Source organism: Erythrolamprus reginae, chromosome 2, assembly GCF_031021105.1.
Source record: "Erythrolamprus reginae isolate rEryReg1 chromosome 2, rEryReg1.hap1, whole genome shotgun sequence".
Taxonomy (NCBI): Eukaryota; Metazoa; Chordata; class Lepidosauria; order Squamata; family Dipsadidae; genus Erythrolamprus; species Erythrolamprus reginae.
Window position 1 is genome coordinate 39,183,325 of NC_091951.1, and position 16,933 is coordinate 39,200,257.

General features: G+C 42.2%; 1 protein-coding gene across 1 annotated transcript in view; it reads right to left on the reverse strand.

The window, feature by feature from the left end:
* Positions 1 to 2,998: 2,998 nt before the first annotated feature.
* LOC139158376 (NKG2-D type II integral membrane protein-like) overlaps positions 2,999 to 16,933 on the reverse strand; it is a 21,598-nt gene continuing 7,663 nt past the window's right edge. The window contains exons 4-7 of the mRNA XM_070735679.1: positions 13,552 to 13,695; positions 11,879 to 12,054; positions 10,312 to 10,412; positions 2,999 to 6,151 (exon numbers count right to left, since the gene is read on the reverse strand). Of these exons, the coding sequence (XP_070591780.1) occupies positions 6,028 to 6,151; positions 10,312 to 10,412; positions 11,879 to 12,054; positions 13,552 to 13,695 (545 nt within the window). The 3' untranslated portion in view covers positions 2,999 to 6,027. The remainder of the gene's footprint in view (positions 6,152 to 10,311; positions 10,413 to 11,878; positions 12,055 to 13,551; positions 13,696 to 16,933) is intronic.

Consider the following 16,933-nt stretch of genomic DNA (forward strand, 5'->3'; position numbering starts at 1 on the left):
ATCCCAAAGTCAAGTCCTACCCAGTTGGCCAAGAAACTTATCATACAGATTTAATTTTGTCTTTTCAATGGTAGCTTGGGATACATATCTACTGAATTTTGGAAACCACAAATGGCATATTTCACTTGAGACTTTCAAGAAGAGACTGACATTTGTCAGGAAATGGTGTAGGGCAGTGATGACAAATCTTTTTTCCCTCAAGTGCCAAAAGTGTATGCACACACTAATGCATGCTCGCAAATGCCCACACCCATAATTCAATGTCCCCCACGTGCCACCCCTGCGCATGCATGGACAATCCGTGTTGCCCCGCCTCCTGCACATGCGTGCTTGACCCATCACCACCACATTTTAGGCCTAGCGGGCCTTCCTGAAGCCTTTGGTGGCTGGCAATGGCCCATTTCCTGACTTTTAGTGGGCCTGGTAGGCTTTTTCACCCTTCCCAGGCTCTCAAGGTTTTCTTGGAGCCTAGGGAGGGCAAAAACTACCTCCCTCACTCCCAGAGGCCCTCCGGAGGCCAAAAACGCCCTCCCAGAGCCTTCAAGTGAACCAAAAAACAGCTGGCAGAACTGAGCTAGGGCAACAGCTCGTGTGCCCACAGATATGGCTCGGTGTGCCCCCTGTGGCACATGTGCCATAGGTTCACCATCACAGATGTAGGGTCTCCTGATTGAGCAGGGGGTTGGACTAGATGACCTACAAGATCCCTTCCAATTTTGTTAATCTGTTAAATTCTATCTGAAAGAAGTTAGAACTGAAGAAGCTTCTTTTTATTTTATTTATTTTCTTTTTTATTTGTTTATTTATTTTGTCCAATACACAAAAATACACAATGAAGGTTATAGAGGATATAGCAGAGAAGATATATGAGATATAGAAGACTATAGGACAGGGGATGGAAGGCACTCTAGTGAGCTTATGTACGCCTCTTACTGACCTCTTAGGAATCTGGAGAGGTCAACCCTGGATAGTCTAAGGGTAAAATGTTGGGGGTTAGGGGATGACACTACGGAGTCCGGTAATGAGTTCCACGCTTCAACAACCCGATTACTAAAGTCGTATTTTTTGCAGTCAAGTTTGCAGCGGTTAATATTAAGCTTGAATCTGTTGTGTGATTTTTTGGTTGAAGCTGAAGTAGTCTTTGACAGGCAGGACATTGCAGCATATGATCTTGTGGGCAAAACATTTTCAAAGGGCGCGGGAAGGAAGTCCAGTTGCCTTTTGTAAAAAAACAACAACCACAAACCCACATTTGGGGGCCCTGGCCTAGGTTGCTAATCATAAAATGAGAGGTCCAATGAATTATTTTCTCATTTTTTTCACATCAAATCACAAGGCTTTTGGAACACTATGTGGAGATGCTTGGCCATAATGCAGAATATTTGGTGAAAACCAAATATAGCATATCACCACAAACCTCTCATATCAACCATCATAAAATATAATTTGAATCTGGTCATTTGTCCCTTGAGAACTCTGCGTTCTTTTGTTCAACAATTCACATTTTTTGTTTTCTTGGCTGGGAAGAGGTAACACAGATAAGCAAGAGATTATTTGGCAACACATTTTATAAGCCACATATTAGCCCTAGGGGCAGAAAACCTGGGAAGCAGCATTTCAAGTCATTCCAAATTAAATTAAATGATTAATTCTCTAAAAATGAGGACATTCCTCTTACAGTCTCCAGGATTCTGTGTTTACCCGATCCCACCATTAGAGACATTTTCCTAAAATGTGTTGCTCTTCTTTGAGGCTGGACAGATACCCTGGATATTCAAGACCAATGGAGATGTTACACTGTGTTGTGGTTCAGCCTGAGGCTGCTCAGGAACCGGCTGTGTCTCTGCTGGCTCCATGCCCGGAGGAGGAGGACAGCGAAGAGGAGGGGGCTGAGCAGTCGGACGGGGGAGAGGAAAGTCAGGAATGGGACGAAGGAGAACAGCATGAGAGCCCCGGGGGGGGGAGCTCTCCCCAGCCAGTAGCTTGGAATCATTAGGTGATGAAGCACAAGCCGTCATTGACATGCGACAGAGACGTTCAGATCAAAGAAAGGAGCAATTAAAGAAGTATTATCAGCACTGAATTTGGAACAGCTGGGCTTGGGCTTGGTCCTCCTTAGCAGGGTTTAAAAGGCAGGCAGGCCCTTGAAGCCATATGGAGTGTTATCAGTTGGAGTTACGGTGTCCTGCTTTGTTCTCGGCGTCTCTGTTCCTGGCTTGTGGCCCAGCAGTTTGGAAGACCCGTGGGAGGTGTAGGTCTGCTATCTACAGCCTCGTCTTGGCAGCAAGAATCCTGTATTGCTGCATGGACTTTTGCCTTCGTGGATATATTTGAAGATACAGCGTTTTCCTCTTTGTAAGGACATTTTCTGTTACCTGTGTTTTTCTTGAATTTTATAAACTGCCTTTGCCTTTTACCGGTGTGTCTGGCTTCTCTTTTTGGGCTGGTCTTGGCTTCCGGAGTGACCCAGACAGAACACACTGGAAGAATAATATAATGTATTCCAGATTGTTCTGGTCACACCAATCAGGTTCAATCTCCCATCTGTATACGGATTCATCATTGTCTCGAATGAGACCGATCACTGTTGTGATCTCTGCAAACTTCAGTAGTTTAACAGATGGATTGTTTGAGATTCAGTCATTGTTTTATAGTGAGAAGTGGAGAGAGCGCACAGCCTTGGGGGGAGGGCATCTGCAGAACCGTTTTGTGGTTTCACACTTCAGATGGCGAAAAAGAGCTCACATTTCCTTTGCGGACCAAAGACCAAACTATAATTTGATGCACTCCATCTTGAAAGGATGTAGAGGGGTATGTGACATTAAACCAATCTTCTTTGTGGCCCACAAAGATTCCAAGGAAGGATTTTGTCTTTTTTCGTTTCTGCTAATTAGCAACAGTGTTTTGTTAGGGTGTATTTGTTTGAGTAAAAGCCAAAGAGCAGAAACTGTTGGGGTTTTTTTCCTTTGAGCTAAAACACAATAAACAGAATCATGTGTGCAGTTTTATTAATTTTATTTATTTATTATTATTTTATAAGTTAGATTTCTATGCCACCCTTCTCAAGGAGACTCAGGGCGGTGTACAACATTATAAATGCAACAATATATAAAAGAAGTCTAAATTACTTTAAAAGGTTTATACAAAATTACTAAAAGTGTTAAAAACCCCATACACAGTCATACTAATTCATCATTCATAATATTGGCTGGAGACAATCACATCATTCACGGCCTCTATGCCCGCCGGCAGAGGTGGGTCTTCAGAGCTTCACGGAAGACCAGGAGGGAGGGGGCCGTAAGTATCTCAGGAGGGAGTTTGTTCCAGTTTGTTCGTTGACAAAGGGTTCACAAATTTTGGCCAGTTGCCACGTGCCTGAATTCTGATCATACCCTGTTTCCCTGAAAATAAGTCACCCCCGAAAGTAAGACGTAGGAGAGGTTTCATAGAATTGCCTAATATAAGGCATCCCCTGAAAGTAAGACATAGGAGACGTTTCGTTTCACAGCATTCCCGAACAGAACATATATAACATATATTTCAAGACAGTATACAGTAGTACCTCTAGATACGAGCTGCTCCACATGTGAGTATTCCAAGATACGAGCCACGGGGGGAGATAAATTTCTTTTCAAGACCCGAGCTCAAATTCTGGATACAAGTCGAGCGTCCACTAGGTGGCGCAAGAATCCTTGCTTCTGGTTATCTCGGAGGGGAAAAACAAAGTCTAAAGCCATTTGTTCCAGATACGAGTTGTTTGACATACAAGCTCCCTTCTGGAACGAATTAAACTCGTATCTAGAGGTACTACTGTAATTGTACATGGAAATAATGGTACGGTAGTAGTAAGAAATTCTTCATAGGATTCACAGTTTGTCTGGTTCTGCTGGTTTGTGATGACAACTACTATACAGTATATAATAAATGTTCGTTTTTTGTGTTCAGCAATGAATGTCAATTCTTTTTCATTGAAAAAAAAAAAAGACATCCCCTGAAAATAAGACATAGCACATGTTTGGGAGCAAAAATTAATATTCCACCAGGCATGGGGGAGTTGAGATAGCCCTTCCCCCTAGGCCATTACAAGTTATGCATGGTATGCTTGTGTATATGTTTGGTTTTATAATAGGGGTTTTAGTTGTTTTTTATTATTGGATTGTACATGTTGTTTTTATTATTGTTGTTAACCGCCCCGAGTCTACGGAGAGGGGCGGCATACAAATCCAATAAATTATTATTAATTATTATTATTATAAGACGCTGTCTTATTTTCGGGAAAACAGGGTATGATCATAGGGATGCTACAAAGTACAAGTGCAAGCATATTGACAGACTTGAGCACTGGGTCCAAATAAATAAATAAAATTCAGTGCAGAGAAAAGTAAAACCGTACACCTAGTTAAGAAAAACCAAAGATTCACATAAACTGAGGGAAACCACACTCAATAGCAGCAACTGTGAGAAGGACCTTAGAGTCTTGGTGAACAAGCAACTAAATACGAGCTAGCAATGTGCAGCGGCAGCTAAACAAGCCAACACAGTCCTAAGTTGCATTAATAGAGGGAAACAATCTAGGTCTAGGGAGGTACTAACACCATTCTTTAAAGTCTTAGTTAGACCACACCTAGAGTAGTGCATACAGTTTTGGTCACCACACGACAAAAAAAAACCCCTGAAACTCTAGAGCAGTGGTTCTCAACCCTGGGGTCGGGACCCCTTTGGGGGTTGAACGACCATTTCACAAATTTCCAATGGTGTTAGCAACTAAAGCTTCTCTTCTTGCATCTCGGAACATATTTTTACAATCAAACCAATCAGGCATTTACAGGGGGGTGTCCCTCTGACCTATTGCCAATCAGCTTAAAGATCTGTTGGAAGAATTGGGGCTAAACTTATGGTTGGGGGTCACCACAAGATGAGGAACTGTATTAAGGGGTCGCGGCATTAGAAAGGTTGAGAACCACTGGTCTAGAGAAAGTGCAGAAGAGACCAACCAGGATGGTTAGAGGACTGGAAACTAAAACATACGAAGAGCGGTTGCAAGAACTTGGCATGGCCAGGCTGGCAAAGAGAAAGACCAGGGAAGACATGATAGCAGTGTTCCTATACTTGAGGGGCTGCCGCAGAGAGGAGAGGGTCAGGCTGTTTTCCAAAGCACCAGGAGGCCAGACAAGGAATATCGGATGGCAGCTGACCAAGGAGAGATTCAACCTAGAAATAAAGATGAACTTTCTGACAGTGAGAACAATCAACCAATGGAACAGCTTTGTCTTCAGAGGTTGTGAGAGCTCCAACACTTGAGATCTTCGAAGGGAGACTGGACTGTCATTTGTCCAAAATGGACTAGATGATTTACAAACTCCCTAACAACAACAACAAGGTAATGATGATGATAATAACCTTAATAGTGATAATAATGATAGAAACATAGAAACATAGAAGACTGACGGCAGAAAAAGACCTCATGGTCCATCTAGTCTGCCCTTATACTATTTCCTGTGTTTTATCTTACAATGGATATATGTTTATCCCAGGCATGTTTAAATTCAGTTACTGTGGATTTACCAACCACGTCTGCTGGAAGTTTGTTCCAAGGATCTACTACTCTTTCAGTGAAGTAATATTTCCTCACATTGCTTTTGATCTTTGCCCCAACTAACTTCGGATTGTGTCCCCTTGTTCTTGTGTTCACTTTCCTATTAAAAACACTTCCCTCCTGAACCTTATTTAACCCTTTAACCCATAATAATAATGATAATAATGATAACAATAATGTCATGAAACTTCTGTTTTTCTATGTCTCCTTCCAGGTTGTAAATGCACATCAGGCTGTGAGTCATCCCTGAGGATTTTCCTTACTCTTCTAAGGCAGGGAGTCCACGTATTGAATTTCCAGGTCAGATCTTCGCTGAGATAGACTCCCAGGAATTTAAAGGAGGAAAGTCTCTCCAGACAGCTGCCCTCGATGTAAAGGGGGACAGTTCCTCTCTCTTCTTCCGGAAGACCACCTGCAGTTCCAGTTCTCCTTCAGGATCCCTTAGGAGCATTTTTTTTGCACATGTAGTGGTGTCTGGAAGTGCATCTCACCGCATTGCCTTTGACATCGCTGTCCAAAAACGCACAATCTCCTCCATTTCCAATTATTTTTATCCTGCAATAGAAGCGGAAATTAGGCGGTGGAGGTAATCTCCCACATAGCAGTTAGCAGCGGGGTCCAGAATTTGCAAGTCATCATTTATAGTTATGACCTATAAAGCCCTACATGGCATCGGACCAGAATATCTCCGGGACCCCCTTCTGCCGCACGAATCCCAGCGACCGGTTAGGTCCCACAGAGTTGGCCTTCTCCAGGTCCCATCGACTAAACAATGTCATCTGGCGGGACCCAGGGGAAGAGCCTTCTCTGTGGTGGCTCCGACCCTCTGGAACCAGCTCCCCCCAGAGATTAGGATTGTCCCCACCCTCCATGCCTTTTGGAAACTCCTTAAAACCGACCTCTTTAAAAACCACCTCTGCCGTCAGGCATGGGGGAATTGAAACATCTCCCCCTTGCCCATGTAGTTTCTGTGAATGATTCAACTGTGTGCTTGTTTTTTATATATTGGGGTTTCTTTTGGATTTTGTAACCTAAAACTGTAATTTAGATTGCTAAATATTAGATTTGTTACTATGTATTGTTTTTTTACCATTGTTGTGAGCCGCCCCGAGTCTACGGAGAGGGGCGGCATATAAATCCAATAAATCTAATCTAATCTATTTGAGCATGGCCTGAACTGGTCCCCACTAGAAATGCTGGACTGGACCATAGCCACCATATTTCCTACCCTTAGGCACAAAGACTCAGATTCCTTAGATTCAGGTTGGCTTACAAAATGTTAGCAATAGCACTTTTAAACAGAGGCAGCATATTGACCCCACAATCCAGGTCCTCATTTTACCCACCTCGGAAGGATGGAAGGCTGAGTCAACCTTGAGCCAGTGATGAGATTTGAAACTTGACTATAAAAAATATGACTTTAACAATCGAATTGTCAAAGCGTGGAACTCATTACCGGACTCAATAGTGTCAACCCCTAACCCCCAACATTTCTCCCTTAGTCTATCCATGATTGACCTCTCCCAGTTCCTAAGAGGCCAGTAAGGGGCGTACATAAGTGCACTAGTGTGCCTTTTGTCCCCTGTCCAATTGTCTTTCCTTTCTCTCATATAACATATATATTTTCTTCCTTTCATATATTTTCTCTTCTATTTTACATATTATCTTTATATATATTACTTCATGTCTATTCTCTTCCATATGTATTGTGTATTGGACAAAAGAATAAATAAAAAATAAAATAAATAAACCGCTGACCACCAGATCTATAGTCAGCTTCAGTGGCCTGCAGTACAGCACTCTACCTGCTGTGCCACCCCAGCTCTGTATAGAAACTGCAGTGCAACCTAATCAGAAGGCACCACGCTGGGAAACTCCAAAGTAGCTTACTGCAAGTAAGCTAGTAAGTACTCCAAGGTTACTATCTACTGTATGTAGTAGCAGCTCTCAAAGTTGTTCAGGAGGTTGTGCATCACACAGATTGACTTGAGGACATTAGGACCGGACCTGGGTACTATGTGCCATTCCTTACAGCTTCCTTCCCAGTTTTTACTTCCTGTGTACATTGAATTCAATATCTATAGAGATCATGGTTGCTCCAAAGATGCTTTTTCAAAGGCAACTGGACTTTCCTTCATTTCTTCCTTGAAGATGTTTCACTCTCATCCAAGACGCTCCCTCAGTTCAGACTTTATTTATTAAACAAATTTATATTGCTGCCCAACTCACACACAGGCGGTTCTGAGTGGCCTATAAAATTCTTTTGTTAACATTTAGTTCAGATAACGAATGTACCATCTGGCACCATGGCTGCCTAACCCTAATGTGCTGAAAATACACCAAATTCCTACCAAATCAATGTAACTAACTCCCGTAATTGCCTTGGTTAACCCTGAATGGGCAGGGTCATCATTTAAGGGAAAGTTTGGAGGGAAAGTTTTACTGGAGAATTTGCAATAGGGCTATTATGACCCAGGGCAAATTAAATTAATATGGTAGAACTGCAACGTGATAGTATAAAGAGCCGGTGTGGCGAAGCAGGTAGAGTGCTGTACTGCAGGCCACTGAAGCTGACTGTAGATCTGAAGGTCAGTGGTTCAAATCTCATCACCGGCTCAAGGTTGACTCAACCTTTCATCCTTCCGAGGTGGGTAAAATGAGGACCCAGATTGTGGGGGCAATATGCTGGCTCTGTTAAAAAGTGCTATTGCTAACATGTTGTAAGCCGCCCTGAGTCTAAAGAGAAGGGCGGCATAAAAATCGAATAAATAAAATAAAATAAAATATAGGTAGATAGGTAGGTAGGTAGGTAGGTAGATAGATAGATAGATAGATAGATAGATAGATAGATAGATAGATAGATAGATAGATAGATAGAGAATCTATTGCTGTATCTTTCCTAGTTTTTCCATTTCCATTTTTCTTACAAAACAGTGTTCTCCGATGTGCAATTTGAGTGGGCAACGCTCTAACCCTAACCAGAAAAGTCCTTGGACCATCTGCCATTAAAACTCTTTATCTCTGGATGGAGTTGATTCCAAAGGGCCAGAGCCGCCGTAGAGATAGCTCTTTTCCTAGGCCCTGCCACATGGCATTGCTTGACTGAAGGGACCTGGAGAAGGCCAACTCTGTGGGACCTGACCGGTCGCTGGGATACATGAGGCAGAAGACAGTCCCATAAGTCATCTGGTCTTTAAGCCATGTTGAGTCTGTCATCTGCACCTCTATAACTGTCTGGTTTGGTGCTGCAACCCAACAGGACCGACACAGACTTCAGAGGAGAATCAGAACTGCAGAAAAAACAATTGCTGCCAACCTGCCTTCCATTGAGGACCTGTATACTGCACGAGTCAAAAAGAGGGCGTGGAAAATATTTTACTGACCCCTCACATCCTGGACACAAATTATTTCAACTCCTACCCTCAAAACGTTGCTACAGAGCACTGCACACCAAGACAACTAGACACAAGAACAGTTTTTCCCCGAACGCCATCACTCTACTAAATAAATAATTCCCTCAACACTTTCAGACTTTTTACTAAGTCTGCACTTCTATTTCTCCTAGTTTTTCTCATCATTCCTATCATCCTTTTCCTCCCACTTAGGACTGCATGACTGTAACTGTATCCTAAAATCCTTGCTTGTATCCTAAGATTTTTATTAACATTGATTGTTTCCTCATTGCTTATTTGACCCCTATGGCAATCATTAAATGTTGTACCACATGATTCTTGACAAATGTATATTTTTCTTTTATGTACTCTGAGAGCATATGCACCAAGACAAATTCCTTGTGTGTCCAATCACACTTGGCCAATAAAATTCTATTCTGTTCTGTTCTGTTGTTTTGATTAGATTAGATTAGATTTATTGGATTTATATGCCGCCCCTCTTCGCAAACTCGGGGCGGCTCACAACAAGGTAAAAACAATACATAATAACAAATCTAATACCCACCAATCCAATTACAATGTTAAGCTAAAAAATTCATAAAAAACAACCCCAGAATATTAAAAAACAAGCACACAATCAATCTAACACCAAAACAACATGGGCAAGGGGGAGATGTTTCAGTTCCCCCATGCCTGACGGCAGAGGTGGGTTTTAAGGAGTTTGCGAAAGGCAAGGAGGGAGGGGGCAATCCTAATCTCAGGGGGGAGCTGGTTCCAGAGGGTCGGAGCCGCCACAGAGAAGGCTCTTCCCCTGGGTCCCGCCAGACGACATTGGTTAGTCGACGGGACCCGGAGAAGACCAACTCTGTGAGACCGAACCGGTCGCTGGGATTCGCGCGGCAGAAGGCAGTCCCGGAGATATTTTGGTCCGGTGCCATGAAGGGCTTTATAGGTCATAACCAACACTTTGAATTGTGACCGGAAACTGATCGGCAACCAATGCAGACTGTTTTGTTTCTGTAAATAGCCCAGAATCACCATGAGGGAGTCGGGTGGTCATATAAATAATCTGAACAAAAAAGTAAAATAAAAATAATTAATAAATGCATGTGATGAAATTTTGATCGTATGATCAGAATCTAAATGACTGGCTATAAGTCGTAGGACTCTTCGTAAAATGTGTTTAACTACACTAGTAGGGCTAAATCTTTTCAGAGGGCATCCCCTGAATATTGGCAGCCAGCAGGCTCTTTCTAGGATCAGTCCTGAGCTGGAGAAAGCATTTTACTTTCAGCTCCTGCCCAGGGAAACAGGAAGACTCACGTTGCATTTTCTCCATCTAACCACTGCCAGGGCTGATTTGGTGCGTCTCTCTTGAGGCCGATCCAATAGACAGAGTCTCTAGTGAACATCCTCATAGTATCCTTTAAAAAAAATGGTGCATGTTAAAACATTGCATTATCAGATTGTCAGCTGAATTTTTAAACTGACATAAAGGCTGAAAAGACTGAAGCGGTCTTTTGAATCCTAATAAGACACCGCTAGTAGTAGATCCTTTAGTGAAAGGCAAAACTGGAGACACTTGTTCATCTTTTTGAAGTAATTTTAAAACATTTTGTAGAAAGGTAAAAAAAAACAACCTGATTTTTCCTAGAAAGGCAAAGTTTAATGTTTACTGTTTTATTTTTGGCTCCCTGATTCTATCTCTGCCACATTTTTAAGTACAGTGGTACCTCAAGATACGAACCCCTCGTCTTACGAACAACTCGTGATACGAACCCGGGGTTCAGAAAAATTTTGCCTCTTCTTACGAACTTTTTTCGAGTTACGAACTGGCGTTCGGAGACTGCTGGGAAGCAGCACGGCTGTTTTAAAAGGTGACAGCCGGGCGGCGGGGCTTCCCAGAAGCCTCCCGAACGCCGGTTCGTAACTCGAACAAAGTTCGTAAGAAGAGGCAAAATTTTTCTGAACCCCGGGTTCGGTTCAGGAGGTTGCTGGGAAGCCCCCCAGCCCGGCTGCGACCTTTTAAAACAGGCGCGCCGCTTCCCAACTGTCTCCTGAAGCCGAACGCCAAAGCCGAACTTCCCCGTTCGGCTTCAGGAGACAGCTGGGAAGCGGCGCGGCTGTTTTAAAAGGTCGCAGCCGGCCTGGGGGGCTTCCCAGCACCCCCTCGAACCCCGAACCTGGGTTCGGGGGGGTGCTGGGAAGCCCCCCAGGCCGGCTGTCACCTTTTAAAACAGCCGCGCCGCTTCCCAGCAGTCACCGAAAGCCGTTTTTTTTGCGGGGGTTTTTTTGGTTGCACGGATTAATTGACTTTACATTGTTTCCTATGGGAAACAATGTTTCGTCTTACGAACCTTTCGTCTTACGAACCTCCTCCTTGCACCAATTAAGTTCGTATCATGAGGTATTACTGTATTTGAGGATGATTATTAGAGGTCCGTATCCAGCCCTCTGATGCTCCATTCCCCCCTCCGCAGGACTCCCCTGGCCCATTACAGGCCAAATAGGAATTTCCGGGGGGCAGATCCAGCCTTCTGATGTTCTATTTGGCCCTCTGCGGGACTCCCCTGGCCCGTTGCAGGCTGAAATGGAAGTTTCTGGGCAGTGGATCCAGTCCTCTACCTTTCGTTTGGCCATCCATTTTAGTTGGCAAAATGCCAGGCAAGGCCTCTGGACTCCCGAGTGGGGCTTTTGAGGGGTGTATTTCATCTGGCAATGCGCAAAGCAAATAATGCAAAGCCTCTGCATTTGTTCATAAGGGTGAACAACTGCCACGGTGCTGCAGCATTAGTAGGTTTGGGACTTGTTCGCAAACTCTAGGGGGAATTTAGCACGTAACTTTGAACTTTCACTAAGGGAACGTAACCCAAGGATTACCTATACTCACCCTTTCCTCCTCTGTAACTTTGGCCAGGGAAGCATTATGCGAAAGGCAGTCGTCCCGGCTATCAAGCCAGTCTTTTTCTTCTTTTGACAACTTGTAGCAGAATCCTTGATATACATGCCAGTCAGATGTACATTCTGTCGCATCTTTTTGGATGTTTAGTGGCGTTCCTGGTGTTCCTAGAACAAAAAGAGGTGGAAAAAATAGAAACTAACCTATCCACTCTTCTTCTTATAAGTAGGATGGGACCATCCTACTAAATTAGAACCAGTTACTGATTTCTAACAACCCTATCTGGATAAGGAGACCCTTGATCTAGCTTTTCTAACAATATCTGTTCTATAAATCCTCAGATTAATAGAGTGAGGACTGAGTAGTGATTTGCATGGTGGATTTGAATCCAAGAAACCACATGTAAATCTACTTATTCAGCCATGAATCTCTTTGTGAGATTTTCCATTGATTTGGTCAACCGATTTGACGTTTGGCCCATCTTTTTCACGATTATTGCTTTTGGCAGGAAATCACTAAATAAACGCGTGTTTGCTTATTTTATTTTTTTAGATTTGCCTTTATTGTTACAGTTAGCTCCCAAAAAAGATTCAAATGTTTTCTATTTATAATTTATTTTTCTGCTAAGCCCCTTAAACCATTAATTCTGCTCTTCTCACTAGTGCCAAATTAGTATTCTCTTTCTGGCTATCTTCATTCTGGATTAATCTCACAAAATAAGATTGATTGATTGATTTTTATTGATTGATTGATTGATTGGATTTATATGCCGCCCCTCTCCAAAGACTCGGGGTGGCTAACAGCAATCATAAAACAGTGTACAATAGTACTCTAATACTAAAAACGAATTAAAAACCCCTTAATATAAAAAACCAAGCATACATACAAACATACCATGCATAAAATTGTAAAGGCCTAGGGGAAAAGGGTATCTCAATTCCCTCATGCCTGGCGGCAGAGGTGGGTTTTAAGTAGCTTACGAAAGGCAAGGAGGGTGGGGGCAATTCTAATCTCTGGGGGGAGTTGGTTCCAGAGGGCCGGGGCCGCCACAGAGAAGGCTCTTCCCCTGGGTCCCGCCAAGCAGCATTGTTTAGTTGACGGGACCCGGAGAAGACCCACTCTGTGGGACCTGACTGGTCCCTGTTTCCCTGAAAATAACACCCTGTCTTATTTTTTTTAAAAAATCCTGAAATAAGCCCTTGGTCTTATTGTCATACACTCAAAAACCCGATTGGGCTTATTATCAGGTGATGTCTCATTTTGTTTCCACAAGGTAGTTTCAACCATACACTGAGACTTTTTCCAAACAAAGGAACTGAAGTTTCCTTGGACCAGATGAAGTAAATTGTAGTGACTACAAAGCAGGGCAAGGGCAATTCTATGTTTCTAGCTGATCTGCAGAGGTCATTCAACTTCATGAAGTCATGGAGAAGCTTCTCATGGGAACAGGATTAGGGACTGGATTTCTTACCCTGATAAAAAGAGAGATGCAGGAAATGTAGGCTGAGCCCAAGGGAGGGGGGGGTCAAAAACAGTCTTGAGACCCTTCGCGCCCACAAGAGAATCCAGCCCACCTTGAATGCCTTTGACTTTTATCTACTGCCACTTTGCTTTGGTGGTTCAGATTCTTGTAGACAGTTTAAGATTGCAGTAAATTTTTATACCAGTTTGAAGAGCTTGGCACTTCTGATTTTCCATGGTGCTTGACACAAAAAGGGCAACGAAGATGAAATTGGTGATTAGGAGGATACAAATGATGGCCAGGAGGATGGCAATGCAAGGTCTCTTTCTGTATTTACATCTCGATTCTGCACAAAAAGAAGAAGAAGAAGAGGAGGAGGAGGAGGAGGAGGAGGAGGAGGAGGAGGAGGAGAAACAAGATTCATCAGCACTTATCTGCTACATCAAAGGAAGGTAGAAAGAAATCTAGATACTAAAGAGCAAAAATCCCTAAATAAATTATTATACATATTTCTAAGTTGTTAAGATTTTCTAGCTTTTTGCCTTTTAATTTCCAAAATCAATAACTATTTTATTTATTTATTTATTTATTTATTCATTCATTCATTCATTCATTCATTCATTCGATTTTTATGCCGCCCTTCTCCTTAGACTCTGGGCAGCTTACAACATGTTAGCAATAGCACTTTTTAACCGAGCCAGCCAGCCTATTGCCCCCACAATCCGGGTCCTCATTTTACCCACCTCAGAAGGATGGAAGGCTGAGTCAACCTTGAGCCGGTGATGAGATTTGAACCGCTGACCTTCAGATCTACAAGTCAGCTTCAGTGGCCTGCAGTACAGCACTCTACCTGCTGCGCCACCCCGGCTCATGTAACTATCCTCTTACATCAATCAAAATGTCAGTCTGATTCTGTTAAAAGTAAATTAAACTACCATGTTCTAACTGAGCAAATAAAACTGCTTAGCGGTTCTTGCCATCTTATCATTTTATCGTCTTGTATTTTATTTTATCTTTATCCTTTCTTTCTTCCTTCCCTTTCTAAGAAGACTTGCAGGATCTACCCAATGTCCATAATGCATCTGGAGGCTGTTCTGTGCACGGCCCTCGGAGCGAACCCACCAACTCAAAAGTCCCTTATTTCATTCTAAAATCGAACTCTTTATTGATAAAAGCACACACAGCAAAAAGCAGATTTGAACAGCAAGGAAAAGGGAGCTATTTCTCTCTCCGGAGCTAAGCATCAACAGAGTCTGGGAAAGGCACCAAACTCGGCCTAATTGGAATTCCTTAGATAACAAGTCCATTTATCATTTAAACATATGAATTAGCTCACCGAGATCTCAAGCAAAACTCCTCCAGCAGAGAATGTCTTTTATTGAGGCAAAAATCATGGTTTTGAAGCCTTGTTCAAACACCCCCCCCCCCCACTCTACAACCTCTTCCATTGAACGGTGTTGAAACCCCACACCCAATTAGATTTAGATTTAATTGGATTTGTATGCTGCCCCTCTCCGGGGACTCGAGGCAGCTCACAACATATACAAAAAACAAAAAACAATAGTAAACAATCCAATTAATAATACATTAAAAAACAACGCTTTAAAAATCTAATTTAAGAAGTTGTCATTATCATTCATTCAACAATTACCCAATTACCCAAAATCATTTGCTTTTTACTGCCTGGAAGTGACATCACACCCCAAAAAGGCTAAGGCTATAAGCTAATATCTTTTATTACACAACTCCTCTCGTCTTCTCAGCAATCTCCTATAGTGAGGGTCTATCCACTGACTATCCACTCTAATGTCTTCCTCATCCTCTGACTGGGACCACTCTCCCATTGTCATATCAGCCCCCTCTAGTGGTACCTCAGGCTCACTCAGGTCACTTTCTCCCTCATCCTCCTCAGAATATGACATGACCTGAGGTGGACAAGGAGCACTCACAACAGAGGCTTTCTTGTAAATAAAAGTGGTCCTCCAGACTATATTGAATTTCATCTGATTCAGTTAAAAGAAAATTAAAATGTGGAACAAAATTGGGTCTTTTGGAGGAGGATTGGTCTTGCTGCAGATCGCATCAGCCAAAGAGTGTTGACTGGAAGGAACTAGAAGGTGGCCTTTTTCTATTGTAGCCCCTGAGGGTTATTTTCCCTCAGAGATTAGAATGGCCCCAATCTTCTTAGCCTTTCACAAGGCATTGAAAACCTGGCTGGGTTCCTGGGCCTGGAACTTGGAATGGGATAAAGGCTCAATTTCTTGGCTTTACCATTAATTGATTAATTATCTTGGCTACTGTTTGTACTGTAGAATTGTAAACCACCTAGAGTCACTTGGTTGAATAGAGTGTCTATAGAAATGGGATGACTGACTGACTGAACGAATGAATGACTGACTGAATAAATGAACGAATGAATGAATGACTAAATGACTGACTGACTGACTGAATGAATGAATGAATGGATGACTGACTAACTGAATGGATGACTGACTGACTGACTGACTGACTGACTGACTGACTGACTGACTGACTGACTGACTGACTGACTGACTGACTGACTGACTGAATGTATGAATGAATGAATGAATGAATGAATGAATGATTGAATGAATGGATGGATGACTGACTGAATGAATGAATGAATGAATGACTGAACGAATGAATGAATGACTGAATGAATGATTGAATGAATGGATGGATGACTGACTGAATGAATGAATGAATGAATGACTGAACGAATGAATGAATGACTGAATGAATGAATGTATGACTGACTGACTGAATGAATGACTGACTGACTGACTGACTGAATGTATGAATGTTGTGAATGAATGTTGTTGTGAGCCGCCCCGAGTCCGCGGAGTGGGGCGGCATACAAATCTAAATAATAAATAAATAAAATAATAAATAAATGAATGAATGAATGAATGAATGAATGAATGAATGAATGACTGAACGAATAAAACAAACAAATAAATAATATACCGCTCCGAGTCTTCAGAGAGGGGTGGCATACAAATCTAATAAATTATTATTATATTATTATTAAATAAATAAATTGATGGTACTGCAGCGAAACTACACAAAGCCTGCACAAAGGTGAGGTACAATTGGCCTAAGACATTTTATTACTATTATTATTATTTATTGGATTTGTATGCCGCCCCTCTCTGCAGACTTGAGATAATTACTTGAGATAAAATACAAATGGTCCCTGGAACAAATCCGAGTCTGCGGAGAGGGGCGGCATACAAATCTAAATAATAAAATAAATAAATAAATAAATAAATAAATAAATAAATAAATATTTCCTCTTCTCTGTTCTACAGCATCTTGGAAAAGGAACATGCCCAAGCAGATCCATACCAAAAATGTATATTCTTGTATGTTTGAAGGTGACTTCCTGCTCTCTTATACTATACACTTTATATCAATGACTTGTTACCACTAGTCCTTCTCTGTAGTCACATTTGCTTCTTCATTTCATTATATTTGTTTTAAGGCTGTTGCCTGACTCTGAATGCTTGCTCTCTTGTCTTGTGAAATATTAAAATTCAGCAGTTTTTCAAAGTCCAATCAAG